This window comes from Euprymna scolopes, chromosome 45 (genome assembly GCF_053919585.1).
Source record: "Euprymna scolopes isolate OS-2025 chromosome 45, ASM5391958v1, whole genome shotgun sequence".
Classification (NCBI taxonomy): Eukaryota; Metazoa; Mollusca; class Cephalopoda; order Sepiida; family Sepiolidae; genus Euprymna; species Euprymna scolopes.
Genome location: NC_136526.1, coordinates 61,477,457 through 61,496,073, shown reverse-complemented (window position 1 = coordinate 61,496,073; position 18,617 = coordinate 61,477,457). Strand labels below are relative to the sequence as shown.

Sequence of the window (18,617 nt, the reverse complement as noted above, 5' to 3'; positions counted from 1 at the left end):
TGCCATAGTATCAGATCTCTTTGTAAATCTTCAGTTATATACATCATAAGAAAAAGAGTGATTTTACCTCAACATTGGCTGCAAATGATTTATCACACACTTTACAACAAAAGATTTCGAGTGTGTGTTCTCATGTTTCTCTTTTTTCCGTTTTTCATCTGGGGTGTGGGACATCCAACCAGATGTCTAACATTTACCTCTATTTTAGTGAGTCCAACCAAGAGATCTTTTCAGGATTCTAGCCGTCCCTTTCAGTGCAATCGTTTGTATTTCACTTGCACTTGGTTCGCCGGGTATGCTTGCTATGTAATTTTTAAAGTTCTTTTTCATAAGCCCAGTTGCTCCTATGACGACTGGTATAATTGAAACGTCTTTTAATTTCCAATTTCGTTTCATATCATACATAAGTCCTTGATACTTTGTTATCTTTTCCCTCTCAGCTCTGTTAAGCCCTGCATCATTGGGTACACTGACCTCTATTATGGTCGCTTTTTTTTACTCTGTCCTAAATCATTATATCTGGTTTAACAGCTGCATTTTCTAGATATGTATCAGTAGCGATTATGTAGTCATAGTGAATGGTGTAGTTGTCATTCCCAACTGTTCGTTCGGGTATATGTTCCCAGGAGGTTTTACTACACTGAACGTTTAGTTTCTTACATATCTTCCAATAAATGTATTTGCAAACTCCATTATGGCGATCTGTATAATAACCATCCCCAAGTAGGACTTTTCAACTAAAAATGAGGTGGCCCACACTCTCAACCTCAGTCTTGCAGAACCTGCATTTATTATTATTACTTAGACCACTTATCTTTTTTGTCATGAGGCCCTGGTCTTGTGTAGCCAATATCAACCTCTCTTGGTCGCAATGAAGCGATCCTTTTTTGAGCCAGTCCAGGGAACCATCCCTATCGATATATTCTTGGGATAATTCAGTCGGTAGGTATTTTGCCCGTTTATGGTTGGCTCATTCTTGTTTTAATACTATGGAACTGGCTAGTGTATTTTTTCCGACTTGTGTGGGCTATGTCAGTGGCAGGCTTGTTTGAGTTTCTACATCATTTGTGAGTCAGTCCTTTCCAAAATGAGTGGCACGTTGTGTTATAGATGTTGTACTACTTGCCCGGTTCTCATGACGGTTTTTAATTTTCATCAGCTTTGGAGTACAGGACCTTATTATGTACTGACCTATTCTGACAATTGTGGCTCTATGTTGATTGTTGACTTCTGAGGGTTCCATACCTCCTTCTCGCCTGGGTAGGTACAACAGAGGCATGAACTGATTTCGATAAATAACTCGGTTTGAGGTTAACATATTCCTTGTCTTTGTGTCAAGCCAATTTATATCTTTCTTAGGCCAGTCAATAATGGCAAAACTATGTTAGCACTGGCATGGCAAGTTGGTTAATTGCCGTAACTTTATTCTTGTTAGTGATTTCAATTTTACAAATCTTCCTTACCGGCAAAATATTCTTGGCTTAGCTTATCTCTCATCTTGACATGCTGGATGGATTATTTTCATCAATGCCGTGAGTGGAGCAAAAATTTTTTTCTTCTAATTTCATCTTTCAATAAAGCCTGAGGACATCAGAACAGAAAAAAGAGAAAGATCCTTATACAGATACGTGTAATTCCTTATGTTATTAGTGATGACCATTTTTGTATGTGCAACTAACGTTTTTGTATTGTTCCTGTTCATCCAGTTCTCTTTTATTACTTTCATCGAGCTGTATGTTTTCTTGCCAGCTTTCAGAGTACACTTAGCACACTTATCTAGCCTGAGTGTAATTTTGATGTCAATGGAAAAAGTGTGAACAATTTTTAGTAGATGACACAAGTCCTTATCCGAGCTAGCATACAGGTTAAGGTCATCCATGAAAAATAAATGCTTTATTACCTTGGGAGATTCATTTTGGCAGTTGTAGCTTAGATTATAAGCACCTTGGCAGTTCTTTAGGAGTTTACTGAGAGGATAAATTGCTAAGCAAAATAGTAGAGGAGATAAACTGTCTCCTTGGAAGATTCCTTTTTTTATTTTTATATTTGCAATGGATATCCTTCCCCGCTATGGTTTAAGGTAATACATGTTTGCCACTCATTCATTTCAGCAGCTATAATTTCTCATATGGTGAGGTGGATTTTATATAGTTCAAGGCACTTTAGTATTCATAAATTGGGTACGCTATCAAATGCTTTCTGATAATCTATCCATGCCATATTTAGATTCCTTTTTCTTTTCCTGCAATCTTCCAAATGGTCTTATCGATGAGCAATTGATCTTTGGTGTCCAGGCAGTTTTTCCTGCATCCTGTTTGTTCTTCATCAAGATAATCTCCGGATGAAAGTGTAAGTTAAGTTGTGGTCAGGCAACATATTGGGCGATATTTGCTTGGGATTTTAGTTTCCATGCTCTTAACTATTAAGCTTGTATCGCCTTTTAATAGCCACAATGGCGTCACTTCATAATCTTTCAACATTCTGGTGAAGCATCTGCTATAATGGTTGTGTCATGTTGTCAGCTGTTTTAACCAGAAGTTGGATGTTTTCAATGCCAGGTTTTTTGTGGTTTGGCACTCGTGCCAGCTTTGATCTAATTTTGTCTGATGTTATTTCTGGCTCTGGCATTTCTCTTTTGTTTTTATTTGCATTGATAATATCCCCAATCCACTGGGCCTCTTGGTTATATACTTCCTCTTTTTCAAATAAGGGTCTCCAGTAATCCTCTAATTCCTGCTGGAGGATCTGTGATTTTTATTTCTCCCCTTATTAGACTCCTGTAGAAAGTTCTGGGATTGTAAGAAGTTTATTCTGTGTCTTTGCATTAATCTTTGCCATGCGATGTTTAATTATTTGGGCTGGTATTTTGCCTTCCAGTTCCTTTGTTTCCTATATTTTTATAATTTATTAAAAATTTGACAGTGTTTTTGGACCTAGTTCCCCTGTGGAATTCTTTGTGAACTGTTTTAATTGGCTTAGCCCCTTCCTACAGGTGTGTAGTTGTTTCAGCAGCTTGACTTTCTTTTTTCATTTTTCTTAAACTTTTTCTTCTAGGGGATGGGACATCCAACCAGAGGTCTGACATTTACCCCTATTTTAGTGAGTCCAACCAAGAGATCTTTTCAGGATTCTAGCCGTCCCTTTCAGTGCAATCGTTTGTATTTCACTTGCTCTTGGTTCACCGGGTATGCTTGCTATGTACTTTTTAAAGTTCTTTTTCATAAGCCCAGTTGCTCCTATGATGACTGGTATAATTGAAACGTCTTTTAATTTCCAATTTCGTTTCATATCATACATAAGTCCTTGATACTTTGTTATCTTTTCCCTCTCAACTCTGTTAAGCCCTGTATCATTGGGTACACTGACCTCTATTACGGTCGCTTTTTTGTTTGCTCTGTCCCAAATCACTATATCTGGTATAACAGCTGCGTTTTCAAGATATGTAGCAGTAAGGATTATGTAGTCATAGTGAATAGTGTAGTTGTCATTCCCAACTGTTCGTTCGGGTATATGTTCCCAGGAGTTTTTACTACACTGAATGTTGAGTTTCTTACATATCTTCCAGTGAAGGTATTTGCAAACTCCATTATGGCGATCTGTATAATAACCATCTCCAAGTAGGACTTTGCAACTAGAAATCAGGTGGCCCACACTCTCAACCTCAGTGCTACAGAACCTGCATTTATTATTGTTGCTTAGACCACACATCTTTTTGAAGGCGTTTGTCATGAGGCCCTGGTCTTGTGCAGCCAATATCAACCTCTCTTGGTCGTAATGGAGGGATCCTCTTTTGAGCCAGTCCAGGGAACCATCCCTATCAATATATTCTTGGGATAGTTCAGTCGGTAGGTATTTTGCCCGTTTATGGTTGGTCCATTCTTCTGTTTTAACACTATGGAACTGGCTAGTGTATTTTTTCCGACTTTTCTGGACTATGTCAGTGGCAGGCTTGTTTGGGTTCTCAGTATCATTTGTAAGGCAATCTTTTCCAAAATGAGTGGCAAGTTGTGTTATAGATGTTGTACTACTTGCTCGATTCTGATAATGGTCTTTAATTTTCATAAGCTTGGGGTTACAGAAACTTATTATGTACTGACCTATGCTGACGATTGTGGCTCTGTGTTTATGATTGACTTCCGAGAGTCCCATACCTCCTTCTCGCCTGGGTAGGTACAAACGAGGCATGCACTGATTTCGATAAATAACTCGGTACAAGGTTAGCATTTTCCTTGTCTTTGTGTCAAACCAATTTATGTCTTTCTGAGGCCAGTCAATAATGCCAAAACTATATGTTAGTACTGGCATGGCAAGTTGGTTAATTGCTGTAACTTTGTTCTTGTTTGTGATTTCAGTTTTACAGATTTTTCTTACCCGGCGTAAATGTGTGTTCGCATGTGAATGACTAAGTCAGGTTTCCTTATAAAAGAACGGCCACATACATCACAGGAATATGGTTTCTCTCCAGTATGTGTTCGCATATGTTGCAGCATATTCTTTTTAAGTGTAAAAAAAGAGCCACATATTTCGCAAGTATATGGTTTCTCGCCAGTATGAATTCGTACATGAGTAACCAAGGTGGGTTTATGGGAAAAAGAACGGCCACATACCTTACAAGAATATGGTTTCTCTCCAGTATGTGTTCGTATATGTTCCAACATGTGATGCTTCTGTTTAAAAGAAGACCCACATACTTCGCAAGAATACGGTTTCTCTCCAGTATGTGTCCGCATATGTTGCAACAGATTATTTTTCTGTTTGAAAGAAGAGCCACATAGTTTACAAGTATATGGTTTCTCCCCAGTATGAATTCGCATATGAGAGACCAAGGTATTTTTATGTGAAAAAGACTGGTCACATACTTCACAAGAATATGGTTTCTCTCCAGTATGTGTTCGCATGTGTTGCAACATATGTTGTTTCTGTTTAAAAGAAGAGCCACATATTTCACAAGAATATGGTTTCTCTCCAGTATGTATTCGCATATGAGTGACCAACGTAAGTTTATGTGTAAAAGAACGGCCACATACTTCACAAGAATATGGTTTCTCTCCAGTATGTGTTTGAACATGTTGCAACATATTCTTTTTAAGTGTAAAGGAAGAGCCACATATTTCACAAGAATATGGTTTCTCTCCAGTATGAATTCGCATATGAGTGACCAAAGTCTTTTTATGTGTTAAAGAACGGCCACATACTTCACAAGAATATGGTTTTTCTTTGGTATGAGTTCGCATATGTTCCAACATGTGATGCTTCCGTTTAAAAGAAGAGCCACATACTTCACAAAAATATGGTTTCTCTCCAGTATGTGTTCTAATATGCTGCAACATCGTCTGTTTATGTGCAAAAGAACGGCCATACACTTTGCAAGAATATGATCTCTCTATTTTGTTTTATTTTACTTCAATTGTAGTTCTCAGAAATCAAGGGTTCCACTACCTGGTGCTAAAACTTGAATTCTATATGAGATACATATATATACTCGAATGTTCCATAATCCATTAAAGTTTTTTGTCTCTCAAACCTTGAGTTAGTAAAGAATTTAAGTCTCTTGTAAGTTTTTATTATTCTACAATTCACTGCATTTATAAATAGGTCAATGATTCCCTTAGTCATATGCACTTGCAATAGTTATTTTAACTAGTACCGTATTTAATAAACCTAAGAGTAGAAAGAAAAAATCGTATAGTTCAGAAGGATGTGATTTCTCTTGTAGAAGAAATACATACTCATTTGTAAGGACTTTTTTCCAAAAACTTCTATTTTACAAAAGAAACAAATCGTATAGTTAAGAAGGATGTGCTTTCTCTTGTTTTTCAGCTTTCAACTTTGTGCACTGTTCCTTGTATTGATTGCTGGATATACTGCAAAATGAAATAAAAACAAATTTCATTCAATAATATAATTTTCTACATGTTCTTTGCAAAATACTAAGATGTTAATCTGTATACATGGTTATTTTTAAATGGATAAGAGATAAACGTCTGCATTGTGAGCTAAAGACAAATAATCATGCACAATTTTTTAAGAAGTCCGCAAAGAAATTTTTTATTAAAGTAAAAATATAATCATTACATTTGTTGTAATACTTATCCATGTTCAAGATACACATCAAGATCACATCAGAGATGCCCCATGGGGAAATATCTTTTCTCTTCCTGCAGAACAGTCTGCAAGTCAGACCCCTTCAGTTCAAATCAGCGATTGAAACACATGCTCCCACATGGAAGTTCTATTGCAAACCAACTCTCTGCAATAATTTACTTTTACTTGCACAGCTGCCATTTCTAAGAGGCAACATGCATACTGCAGATTTATTTGACATAAGTTCAATACAAACAGACAAAAGTTTATAGAAGCTAGAATTAATTGTAAGAAAGAAGTAGTGACAGCTAAGAGAGGATATACCAAAACCACCAGAAAACATATTGAAGTGCAAAAATTAGGAATTTGTGATTTCTGGAAAATCTACAACAGTGTAGTAAATAATGGGCAATTAACAATTCGTCTACTATCCAACAATCATGAAATTGTTTGCACCACAACCAAGAACGCTAACATGTTTGCCTGTCAGTTTGATTCAAACTCTACTTTGGGCTTAGCAAACCAGTCCCTCCCTCCATTTATTATTGCGGACCACACTAAATAATCTAAAAATCAAGCACATATCATAAAATCCTCAACACCTCAAAAGCATGTCGACTTGATCTCCTCTTTGCTGCCTATTAAAGAAATATGGGTTTAATATTCGTTCAAGTATTTAATTTTTTTTATAAAATAAATACAAATACTCGATGAATGTATATGATTTTTATCGTACAGTTGTGTCTTCCTCTCCCTTGTAAGAATTCTTTTATTTGGGTAGAATTCTGTACAAGTACCTTTCTTTCTTATTTTAATTTACAACTACTCGATGACTCCACGAGTTTTTTTTCTTTCCATTTCGGCTGAGATTGTTTTTCCGATTCATTGGATATAAATTACTAGTAGAAAACTTTTTGCCCTTTTTTTCGGCGACTTTCCCCCCTGCTAAGCGTGAACAATATAATTCCGAGGAGAATATAAGCTTACCCATATAAAGTTATAAAGCACATTGCTACGGGTAATTTTAATAATTATACCCATACACGGTCTGATATGTAGAAACATTTCCAAACATATGAAAAACTATAACATATGTAAGAACACAAATACTCCAGTGCTATCCCTACTTTTCAACAAATGCCTTCACAAATCCCTGACTGTTGGAAAACTGCTTCTGTAGTGCCAATTTCTGGGAAAAAACTGACCCATTAAATTATTATCCCATTAGCTTCCTCCCTCTTTTCACCAAAATATTTGAGCTCATAATTAATCAAGCTCTAGTCCACCACTTTACATTTGATAAACTTCTATCCGACCATCAGTATGCATTTAGGCAAGCCAGTTCTACTGCAGATATCCTAACTGTAATCTCTGAACGTATATATCATGCACTGGAGAGAACAGTGGAGAAGAGGGCCCTAGATATATGTAAGGCTTTGGACAGAGTATGGCATGATAGTTTTCTCAGGAAAATCAGATCCTATGGTATTACTGGACGAAAACTTAACATAATTTTATCCTTAAATAAGAGAAAATTCAGGTTACCGATGGTCATACATCTAAACAATATGATATAAATACAGGTTTACGTCAGAAGTCGATCCTTGGACCTTTATTATTCCTGATATTCATAAATGACCTCCCTGTTTCAATAGTCCCTGAGATGGGCGTATTTGCTAACAAGATTATGCTCTATAACAGAGGCACGAGGGGAAAACAAATTGACACATATTAAAACTAATGGCAGAAACGCTACAGAAAGACCTCCAGTCTATAGTGAAATGAGGACACAAATGGATGGTCCCATTCAATGCTGCCCAAATTCATTTCCTTTAATAATTACCAGAAACCGTTTCAACTACAAAAAGCTATGGATAAAGATACATTACATGAAAGTATTTACTTCAAAATCCCCAGCTTAATGTTCACAGGTAGCATGAGTTAGAACCACTACACAAGAGCATTACCAAGGTTGCTGCGAAGGTGGGCTTTCTCTACCATACTAGAAAGTTACTTATGCCTGAAAGTATCCTGTACATCTACAAGGCCACCATTCACCCACATATGGAGTATTGTTGTCACATGTGGGCTGGTGCATCTGATACAAGTCTCTCCCTCCTGGATAAAAGGTTCAAAAGAATAATTGGGAACCTGATAGGTTCTGAACACTCATCTAAGCCTCAACCTCAGTCTAATTGACGAAATGTTGCATCTTTCTGCCTGTTTTACAAGTATGTTAATGGGGAATGCTCCAATGCACTACAGACCCTAGTGCCCCCTCAACATAAAAACCATCAACAAGCATCAAAATCCCCCTACACAGTAGAGATCACTACATGGTAGAAAGCCTCTAATAGTTTCTTCCCCAGAACTGCTAGAATTTGGAATTTTCTTCCAGCTCCTGCTTCCCAAACTGTACTGACATGCAGAAGTTTAACTAATGTAAACAGACATCTTGCTGCTCAACTCCCTCCATAGTATCCCTGAAACTTCTGCCTTTGATAACCTCCTACATCAAAGTGGCATTGCGACTTGTTTGGGTTAAAAATGTAATAAAAAATTTTAAAAATAGAAGGTCAAAGGTAAAATCTTCCGAACGTTGTGAAAATACTCAAAATGAGAACAGTATTTTTAAAAATAAATATAAAATATCAATCCCTATCTCAAGAATTTAAAAAATATAACAATATTATTTTTTTTATTTTATCTTATGTAAACTTTCATGATTTTATCTTTTATTTGGAAAAATATGAGACAATATTAATTTCTAAGAACACTCATAAAGTTTATGATGTTCAAATTAATTGACCTTACGAAAATTTATAATTCAAAAAAATAAAATTCACACAATTAAAACAATAATCTAAAAATATGAAAACTAAACATTTTCACAAATAGAAATAATTATACGCTATTTAAAAAATATTTGAACCTTAAGCAGCATGTTTTCTTTTGAGGGTACACAGCTATGCTTGAGGATTTTAACAGTCGATACAGGCAACAGGTCTAACAAAAATAATAAATCAAATTATTTTGGTTTAATACAATAAAAAGACGTGAAGTTATGGTCTTCAAAATATTTGTCCTTACTTATAATTTAAAGGTCACAAAGCTATGCTTCAGGATTTAAGGTCAGATTTTCTGGAATATGTCTGAAAATGTACTAAATTAAAGTAATTTGGTTGAAACAATAAAAAGAGGTGAAGTATTCTTATTTCTCATTGTTATAAGTAAAAATATAACAATATTATTATTTTTCACTTTATCTTATTAAAACTTTCATGGTTGCATCTTTGTTATTTTCAGAAAATGTCGGGAAAGGAATTGTTGACTTCATGAAAAATTTATTGAATAAACAGTTTTAGGATCCAAGGCACCAAGCAATCTGAACAATCATCTATATCAATAGAGAACATTCCAATAATAAATCAAATAATTTTTGGTTTAATGCAATAAAAATACATAAAGTATTCTAATTTCTCATTGTTATAAATTCAAAACATTTACATTTTTTATTGTATTTTTCACACCAAAAAATCTCACATTAGTGATGTTGCAACTGATCTTATTAAAACTTTCATAGTTGCATCTTTTTTATTATATATATATATATAGGATGTTTTGCTTCTATAAAAACAATTGTAATTAAAACCTTATACAATAATTTAGGAATGTGGACAAGTAGCAATCCATTATTTAATAGATTAAAGTAGCTAAGCAGGTGTGCTAGTTATGCTTGATAAAGAAAATTGACTGTTGGTCTCCATACAAATGTTCATGGTTTGCAAATAGTAAAGTGAGAAATAATGGAGTTTTGCATTTAAACAAAAGTCGTATTTACAACATTCATAAAGTGACATTTACTGGAATGAAACACAGAATACTTGGTGCCATATTTCTCAATCAAGCTGAACATGCTGAAACAAAAACCTATTGGCATAGTGTCGATTGTGTCATGCATTATGGCTATAGTATCTTTAAGAAATAGAGGTATAAAACATTGACTGTTGGTCTCCATGCATATATTCATGGCCTGAAAGTAGTAAAGTGAGAAATAATGGAGTTTTGCCTTTAAACAAAAGTCGTATTTACAACATTCATAAAGTGACATTTACTAGAATGAAAAATGGAAATATCTAATATGCATGTAATAAATCGGGAAATTCTTTTCTCATGCTTTTTTCAACTTTTCAATAAAATAAAAATAATGCAGTTTTGCCTTTAAACAAAAGTCAGATTTGCAGCATTCATTAGCGACATGTAGTGGAATGAAAAGGAGAAGAATTGCAGCCTTATTTCTCCGTCAAGCTGAACATGCTGAAACACTATCGTTATTCTTAGTGATCCTACACCATATTGAGCAAGAGAATATGTTGGACTTGATGATGATTACTCTTGGCATTGCAATGCAGACATGTAGAGTTGACAAGTGAAAATAAGGCTATAATTTATAAACTGATAATTGTAAAAGCCATGCTTAGCTTGGATCCCCTGATAAACATAGAAGCAATAAAACCAGATTCTTGTTACGCTTTCAATTATCGAATTCAATAAAAGGTTTTGAGACTGGATGATTGTCTATTCTTAAATAGGATGCCCCAAATAATATTCCCAGAAGGGAGGTGTATTTTATACCAAAACACTAAATATATATCATCTACTACTATCAAACTATCTAGTGGCATACTACTCAAATGACAATTACAAATCTGAAGAATTCTTACAGATTAGCATTACACAAAAGGAGCTTCAAAAATATTACGGAGATCTAGTGTGTCTACATAGAAAATGTCGGGGAAGGAATTGTTGACTTCATGAAAACTTTATTGAATAAACAGTTTTAGGATCCAAGGCACCAAGCAAGCTGAACTATCATCTATATCAATAAAGAACATTCCAATTAAAGCGATATATTATTGTTGGATCTTGTATTGGGGAAGGAATTGTTGAACTTAATAAAAAAGCAACGAGTTTTATGATTATGGAATAAACTCTGACGATTTAATGATTTTATATTATAGAACAAACACTGCAGATATACAGATTTTATGGCCTCTTGATCCGGACTTATAGTACACTGACTGTCCTCATGTAGAAGTTAAAACTATCTCAATAAGCCCACTTATTGTAAATTATTGTTTCTCTGATTTTCTTTAAATAAATAGAGATTTCATAAAGTCAGTATAGATTTCTGAGTTAAACTAGAAGATTTCCAAGTTCAAGATACACCTAAAGAAGGTTAAAGGTAAGATCTTCCAAACGTTATTAAAATACTCAAAATGAGAATAGTATTTCTATAAACAGAAATAAATATAAAATATCAATCCCTATTTTACTAATAAAAAATATAACAATAATATTATTTTTCAATTTATCTTATTAAAACTTTCATGGTTGCATCTTTTTTTATTTTCAGAAATATTACAGACAGTATTAATTCCCGGGTAGAACTTTCATAAACTTTGTGTTGTTCAAATGAATTGATCTTACAAAAATTTATAATTCAAAAAGACAAAATTCACACTATAAAAATAGTCATTAAAGAAATAATGAAAATGAAACATTTTTACAAAAAGAAATAATTACAAAATTTACCTTATTAAAACTTTCATGGTTCCAGTATTTATTTCATAGACTTTGTAATTCAAAAAGACAAAATTTACACTATAAACATAGTCATTACAGAAATAATGAAAATTTAATTGTACAAAAAGAAATAATTACTTGTTATTTAAAAAAAATATTCGAAGCTTAAGTAGCATGTTTTTTTAAAGATAACAAAGCTATGCTTGAGGATTTCAACAATAGATATAGGCAGTTCAGATTTTTGTAATAGGTCTCCAAAAATAATAAATCAAATAATTTTTGGTTTAATGCAATAAAAATACATGAAGCATTCTCAATTCTCATTGTTATAAATGTATTCAAAACATTTAATTTCTTATTGTATTTTTAACACAAAAATAAATCTTACATTAGTGATGTTGCAACTGATCAGAACATTCATAAAGGTTATGATGTTCAAATTAATTACTTTACAATAATCTTCAAATAAAAAATAAAAACACAATTAGAATAATCATTAAAAAATAAAGAACACCAAACATTTTACAAATAAAAATAATTGATATTCAAAAACTATTTGAACATTAAGCAGTCTGTTTTCTTTAAAAGTTACAAAAATATGTTTGAACATTTGAGCTCTACGTATATGCAGTTCAAATTTACTAGTAAATAATTCTGTAAAAACTTTCATACAATAATACGCGAGGAATTGTTAAAAATGTATTCATAAAATGTCTAGTATAAAGATTTTATACAAATTAATAACTACAGTATTACTAAAAATATTCCATATAATTAAATTATTCTTAGACAAAAGAATGATCCAGGATGTTGTTGCTGGCCATATATATAAACAACATCACATTAATGCAAGTTAACCTCAAACGTTGAACCTTGGATATTTATTTTTCCAGATTTTTTATAAACGAACTCCCTGATAAAATTGAGTTCTATTCATGACATGTGAATAAAATAAATGCACACATATTCAACATAACGACGGAATCCTTAGAAGATAACCGTTTTTAGTGGAATGAGCCGATGAATTGATAAGATTTATTGCTACAAAGAGAAAGCTACTTTCCTTTAAAAGTTATGACAAATTTTTTGAAAAGGTATTACCATTGCTAATAGCATCATACCTGAATGTCCATAATTCAAACTACTTACAATGTCATTTAAAATTAATAAAATCAATTAAATATAAAATAATATCAATTAAATATGAAATAGCATCAATTTAACATTAATAAAATCAATTAAACATGAAATAATATCAATTAAATATGAAATAGCATCAATTTAACATTAATAAAATCAATTAAACATAAAATAATATAAACTAAATATGAAATAGAATCATTAAACATAAAACAGAATCATTAAACATGAAATAGAATCAATTAAATATGAAATAACATCAATTTAACATTAATAAAATCAATTAAACATAAAATAATATCAATTAAATATGAAATAGAATCATTAAACATAAAATAGAATCAATTAAATATGAGATAGCATCAATTTAACATAAAATAAAATCAATTATACATAAAACAGAATCAATTAAACAATATATAGAATCAATTTAACATGAAATAAAATTACTTGCAAAGTTCTTGGCAAAGAGTTTGGCTTTGTCCAATGCTGACTAGACTTTGGAATTCTCGCCATCTTTCCTGCTCGACTGTTACTAACATACAGAAATTTAAATATAATGCAATCAGATATCTTGCTGCTCAACTCGCTACAAAGTGTCCCTAATCTACAAATAGTAAGTCCTCTACATCCAAGTGGCAATATGTCTTGTTTGGAGTGATTAAGAGTAAAAAAGTGAATGAATTACATAGAGGATAATGTGATGGCAAGGGAATAAAATCACAATATCAGAAACAGTTTAACAAGGGCTTGTTTTGCAAATGATGCTAGACATCTCTTCATCTATTCAGTGCAGTGTTACATTCATATTCCTCATCTTGAACAACAACCACATTCACCACAAGAGGAAGGCGATAAAGCAGTTCATCAGTTCTCTTTCTAACACTTCAATTATTCACCCGATTTTGTAATGATAGTGTGGTCATATGAATGAATTGTTTAACTGACGGAAGTCTTCACAGGCGTGATTTTAAGTTACTGAGAATTTTTGTTCTTTCTGTATATTTATTATGTTTTATTTTTAAGGCTTTTTTTTTGCTCACTTTAACCTTTTAAGACAGGGAAGAAACTATATGAGTAGAAATTTTTAGGGAACTCAAGAGTGAATGGTTGTAATTTTATTGCTAAGCAGGTTTGTCGGTGATGTGTACATTGAGGGGACACAAGTGCAATGAGTTCATCAGAACATATTCCATTAAAATACTTGTGAAACAGGCACAGGGATGCAACATTGCAGCGATGGGACAGAGGTTGGAGCTTAGTTGACAAAGTGGAACGAACCTATTAGATTGCAGGCCCTTTTTTGGAGCCTATTCAATAGGAAGACACTAGTGGTAGATGCAAAAGCCCAGATGTTGCAACAATACTCCATGCATGGACGAATGATGGCCTTATATAAAGGCAGGATACTCTGAGGTGTAAGCAGTTTTCTAGCACGTTAAAGCTTAGTTTTAAGGTGCTAGAAAACTGCTTACTGCTGAGAAGTTTTGTTATTTCCGTATATTTGTTGTATGTCATTTTTAAAACAATACATTTACATTTAATTGGCGATCTAAGATGTGAAAATGCTAAAAGATTAATAAATATAATGGAGTCAAACTCTTCGTTTGTCATTGTTTTTTTAAGTGACATATTTACATTTAAATGTAGAATGTATGTGTATGTCAGGTTGCACACAAAACTGATCATGATATTTCATCCTGTGGACACAGCGTGGGGGATGTAGTGGGAAAAGAGTTATCAACTAATGTGTTGGAATAGTATCTAGAAGTTATTTGTCAATTGTACAGGAAGTACCAGTGAGTTATGTCCCTCCAGAATATATAAAAAGAGATGATAAAAAAACGTTTTTATTTTGAGTTGATCTTAACAATGAATTCTAGAACCACGTCTTTCATATTTACAGAACTTTTCTGTTTTTGTAAAATATATGAGAAATATTTTTTAAATAAATTGCTAACATCTACGATGTTTTATCTTCATTAAAGCTAAAATAAATGCGTTTTTAAAATAAGTCTTTAGAAAATGGTTATTTTGTTTACATAAAATACATTTCTACTAAAAATAAGTATTATTCTTCCACTTTTTTATTAAAAAAAATATTTCCTATAGACATTGAAAATTTCCTTAAAATGTAAAATATCTTCTTATGATGTTTTTAGTGGCGAGGTTTTAAGGTTTTATTTTAACTGAAATCATATCGAAAACTGTTTTTTTTCCTTTTCCATTCAAATATTTTGTCTGTTATGTTATAGTACGTAAGGGACTGCCAAAATTCACCACAGAAGTACCCCACCCTATATGTAACACGATTTAACTTTATTATAAATTAATATTATCAATATATACTTTTGGTACCATTTTAAAGAAGACGGGCGAAATAAACCAGTAATAATTTTTTAAGACATTTTTCATCAAACGAAAATAATGAAATTGTGAGACGAAAATCGGGTTTACATAATTGGCGCTTTAAAACAACGTTCCCATGTAGTAGACATTCCGAACGTGAAAATATACCTGTGTTTAATAAATCTAGCGAAAATCAACTAATGGTCAGATTTTTGTGAAATTTTCGATACTTATTCATTTTAGAATGAAATTACATTTAAAATGCAGTTTCCGTGAAATATATGAGGGGAAATATTTTTTTAGTGCATGTTACCTCCCCCTATTTATTTTTTTCGAAATTCGAACAAAATATATCGATATTTCTATTTATTATGAAACATAAGAGTTCAAATAAGTAAAAAATATTTATTTTTCAAAAGTTTAAATACACGTATTGAACAAAAATTTACCTTGAATTTTCAATTAAAAAAATGATATGAATTTAATATCATTATGTTTTTTTTTTAAATAGCATTTGTTCTAATTAATATATAATATAATCAGTTGAATTGCCGAGGAAAAGAAACTTCGTAAACATTAATTAATTTTTAAAAGATTAAAACGATTAAAATTCCATTATTTAAAAATGTTCCGTTACAACATAGATTGTTAATTAATTGTGTTTAAATTTTTTTTTTAAAATATGAAGTTTTTACATAAACATCAGCTATTTTATCTCCAGATTAAAACCGATTTGAAAATATTAATGCACAAATATTAAGCATTTTGTAGCCCCTCCCTCAAATTTTGTTTGTCTCTTTTTACCGAACAGAATATTTCATATTTAATATACAAATGTTTATAATATTATTAATCGTTAAACTGTGTAAACCTTAAAACCTAACAAAATTATAACAAAGATTAATTATTAATTGCAGTTTGAAGAAGATAAACACAGGTTTTTAAAAATAATTAAGTCGCTTCTGCTTTTCCATAGTTCGTATAGTTAACACAAGTATGACGTCACGGGAACATGCGCTCCGTTTTTCACATTGTTTTGGGGGATGGCTGAAGTATGTAATAATATATTAGGAAATTGCAGGTTTTCGTCCGTATCGAAGTTTTTCATTACAGATATAAAAATAATTTTCAAGGCACTTGAAAAAAAAAAAAGAAAAAGAAAGAAACTTTAAACAAAAGTAAGCAACAAAAACCCGATTCGAGTGATTTCTATAGTAGCATTCTTCGTTTCTATGCAATCATGGAATGTTGACTCATTTCTCTATTAAAACAAAGGCAATCATAATGGTTTCGACGCGCCCCTGTAGTAAAACAAAGGGAATCATAATGTAATAAAAAAGAGCTTCAAAAGCAATTAAATTAATAAATACTTACTTTTTGTTTGGCAATCTGTTTTTAACAAAGAAACGATTATAAGATGAGTTAATTTAAACGAGACGAGTTTGACGGGTGGAAGTGAACATTTCAAGATGGCGGCCGGAAAAGCAAGTTCGCAGAAAATGAAAGTATTTTAAAAAATTTATTGTGATTTCATTTTTCTTGTGTGTGAGTGGGGGGGGGGCTGTTAAATTACAAAATATTCTTTAATTGTTAAAAAAGTATTGGCTATCACTAGGGACTGCGAAAATTCACCCACCCCCTATATGTAAAACGATGTAAGTTTATTATAAAGTAATATTATCAATGTAACTTTTGTACCATTTATAAGAAGAAGGGAAAAATAAACCAGTAATAACTTTTTAAAAAATTTTTCATCGAACGAAAATAATGAAATTGCGAGACGAAAATCGTGTTTCCATAATTGACGTTTTAAAATATCGTTCTCATGTAGTAAGCATTTCGAACGTGAAAACATACCCGTGTTTAATAAATCTAGCAAAAATCAACTAATCGTTAGATTTTCGTGAAATTTCGATACGTATCCATTTTAGAATGAAATTACATATAAAATGCAGTTTCTGTAAAATATATGAGGGCAAAAATTTTTAGTGCGTGTTCCCCCCCCCTATTTTTTTTTTCGAAATGCGAACAAAATATATTTAAATCCATCGAATTTTCAATTTATTATGACACATAAGAGTTCAAATAAGTAAAAAATATTTATTTTTTTAAGTTTAAATACACATAATGAACAAAAAATTACCTTGAAGTTGCAATTAAAAAATTGATATAAATTTAATTATTATGTGTTTTTAATAGCGTTTTTTCTCATTAATATATACTATAATCAGTTGAATTGCCAATAAAAAGTAACCTCTTAAAAATTAACTGATTTTTAAAAGATTAAAACGATTAAAATTCCATTATTTTAAAATCTCCGCTACAACATAGATTTTTTAATTAATTGTGTAAAAAAAATTTTTTTAATATAAAGTTATAAAATTTACATGGCTCTTGCCAGCTATTTTATGCAAAATTAATATTGCGTTAAAATCCCGTTTTTGTACATGGACTGCGATATTGTTGCATGCCTTGTTTTAGGAAATAAAATATGGAAGCTGGCACGGATCTAAATAAACTGGTTGAAAACATTCACTTCGGCCGTTGCGTTCGCCGTTCCAAAAGTTCACAGCTATTATTCTGTTAGTGTTTACTAAAAAGTGACCAAATTATCTATTAAAAGTAAGTTGTTAAATTATTTTTATAATTTTTTTCTTGTTTTACGGTTAATTTGAAAGTTTATTAAACTTTCTTTTCCAATTTTAGATATTTTAAAAACTCAACTTATTTCGTTAACGTTTGTTGTTAATTTTAGTAATGAAATGGTCAGGTTCTTGAAAAAAAAAAAGCAAAAAGGAATTCCTGTTTATTGCATTTAATAATGTAATTCATGTTTACTTGTATTTAATAATTTTATTGGGGTTGTTTTACTATACACATAGACACGAAAAAGTTGTAAAAAAAACAAAAAATATATATATATAATAAATAAATGTTCTCAAAAGTTACATTTCTACCTAACTGGTAAAATTATTCCCAAGTAGCATTCGGGGGGAGGGGCTCTTTCGTTTAAATAATTTAAATCGTTCCAAAGTATCGAAAACTTAAATGAACAAATTACAGGTGTAGTGAATTTAACACAGTATTTTATTGTCACTTTTGCTCTTCCGTAGATGGGGGGGGGGAAATCACACACTTGATGACGTCAACAGATCATGTGTAAATTTTGGAAAAGTTCACATAAAAATGGTAGTCCCTAGCTATCACGCATATTAACTTACTCGAGCCATTACTACGTCATAGGAAATGGACGATGATAGTCAATTACATCTTATTGATTGCTCTTTAATTAATTAGATTTATTTATTTGGAGAATTTGGTTAAGTTAAAATTAATTAATTGATTAATTTGGAGATTTTTACCTGGTTTCCACCTTTACTTTTTCCTTTTAAATGAAGCTGCTTGGTTTTGGGATATGCTGAAAATGAATATCGCATTTAAATTTTCTGCAAATAAGT

The 18,617-nt window shown here is 31.8% G+C and overlaps 1 protein-coding gene across 1 annotated transcript; it reads right to left on the bottom strand.

Annotated features, from left to right (window-relative positions):
- Window positions 1-4,367: 4,367 nt before the first annotated feature.
- Window positions 4,368-16,628, bottom strand: LOC145269816 (uncharacterized). The gene is made up of 2 exons (XM_080125533.1): window positions 16,534-16,628; window positions 4,368-5,864 (listed from the first exon to the last, which is right to left on the bottom strand). The coding sequence occupies exon 2, from the start codon at window positions 5,328-5,330 to the stop codon at window positions 4,368-4,370; it is 963 nt and encodes a 320-aa protein (XP_079981659.1). The 5' UTR covers window positions 5,331-5,864; window positions 16,534-16,628.
- Window positions 16,629-18,617: the final 1,989 nt, after the last annotated feature.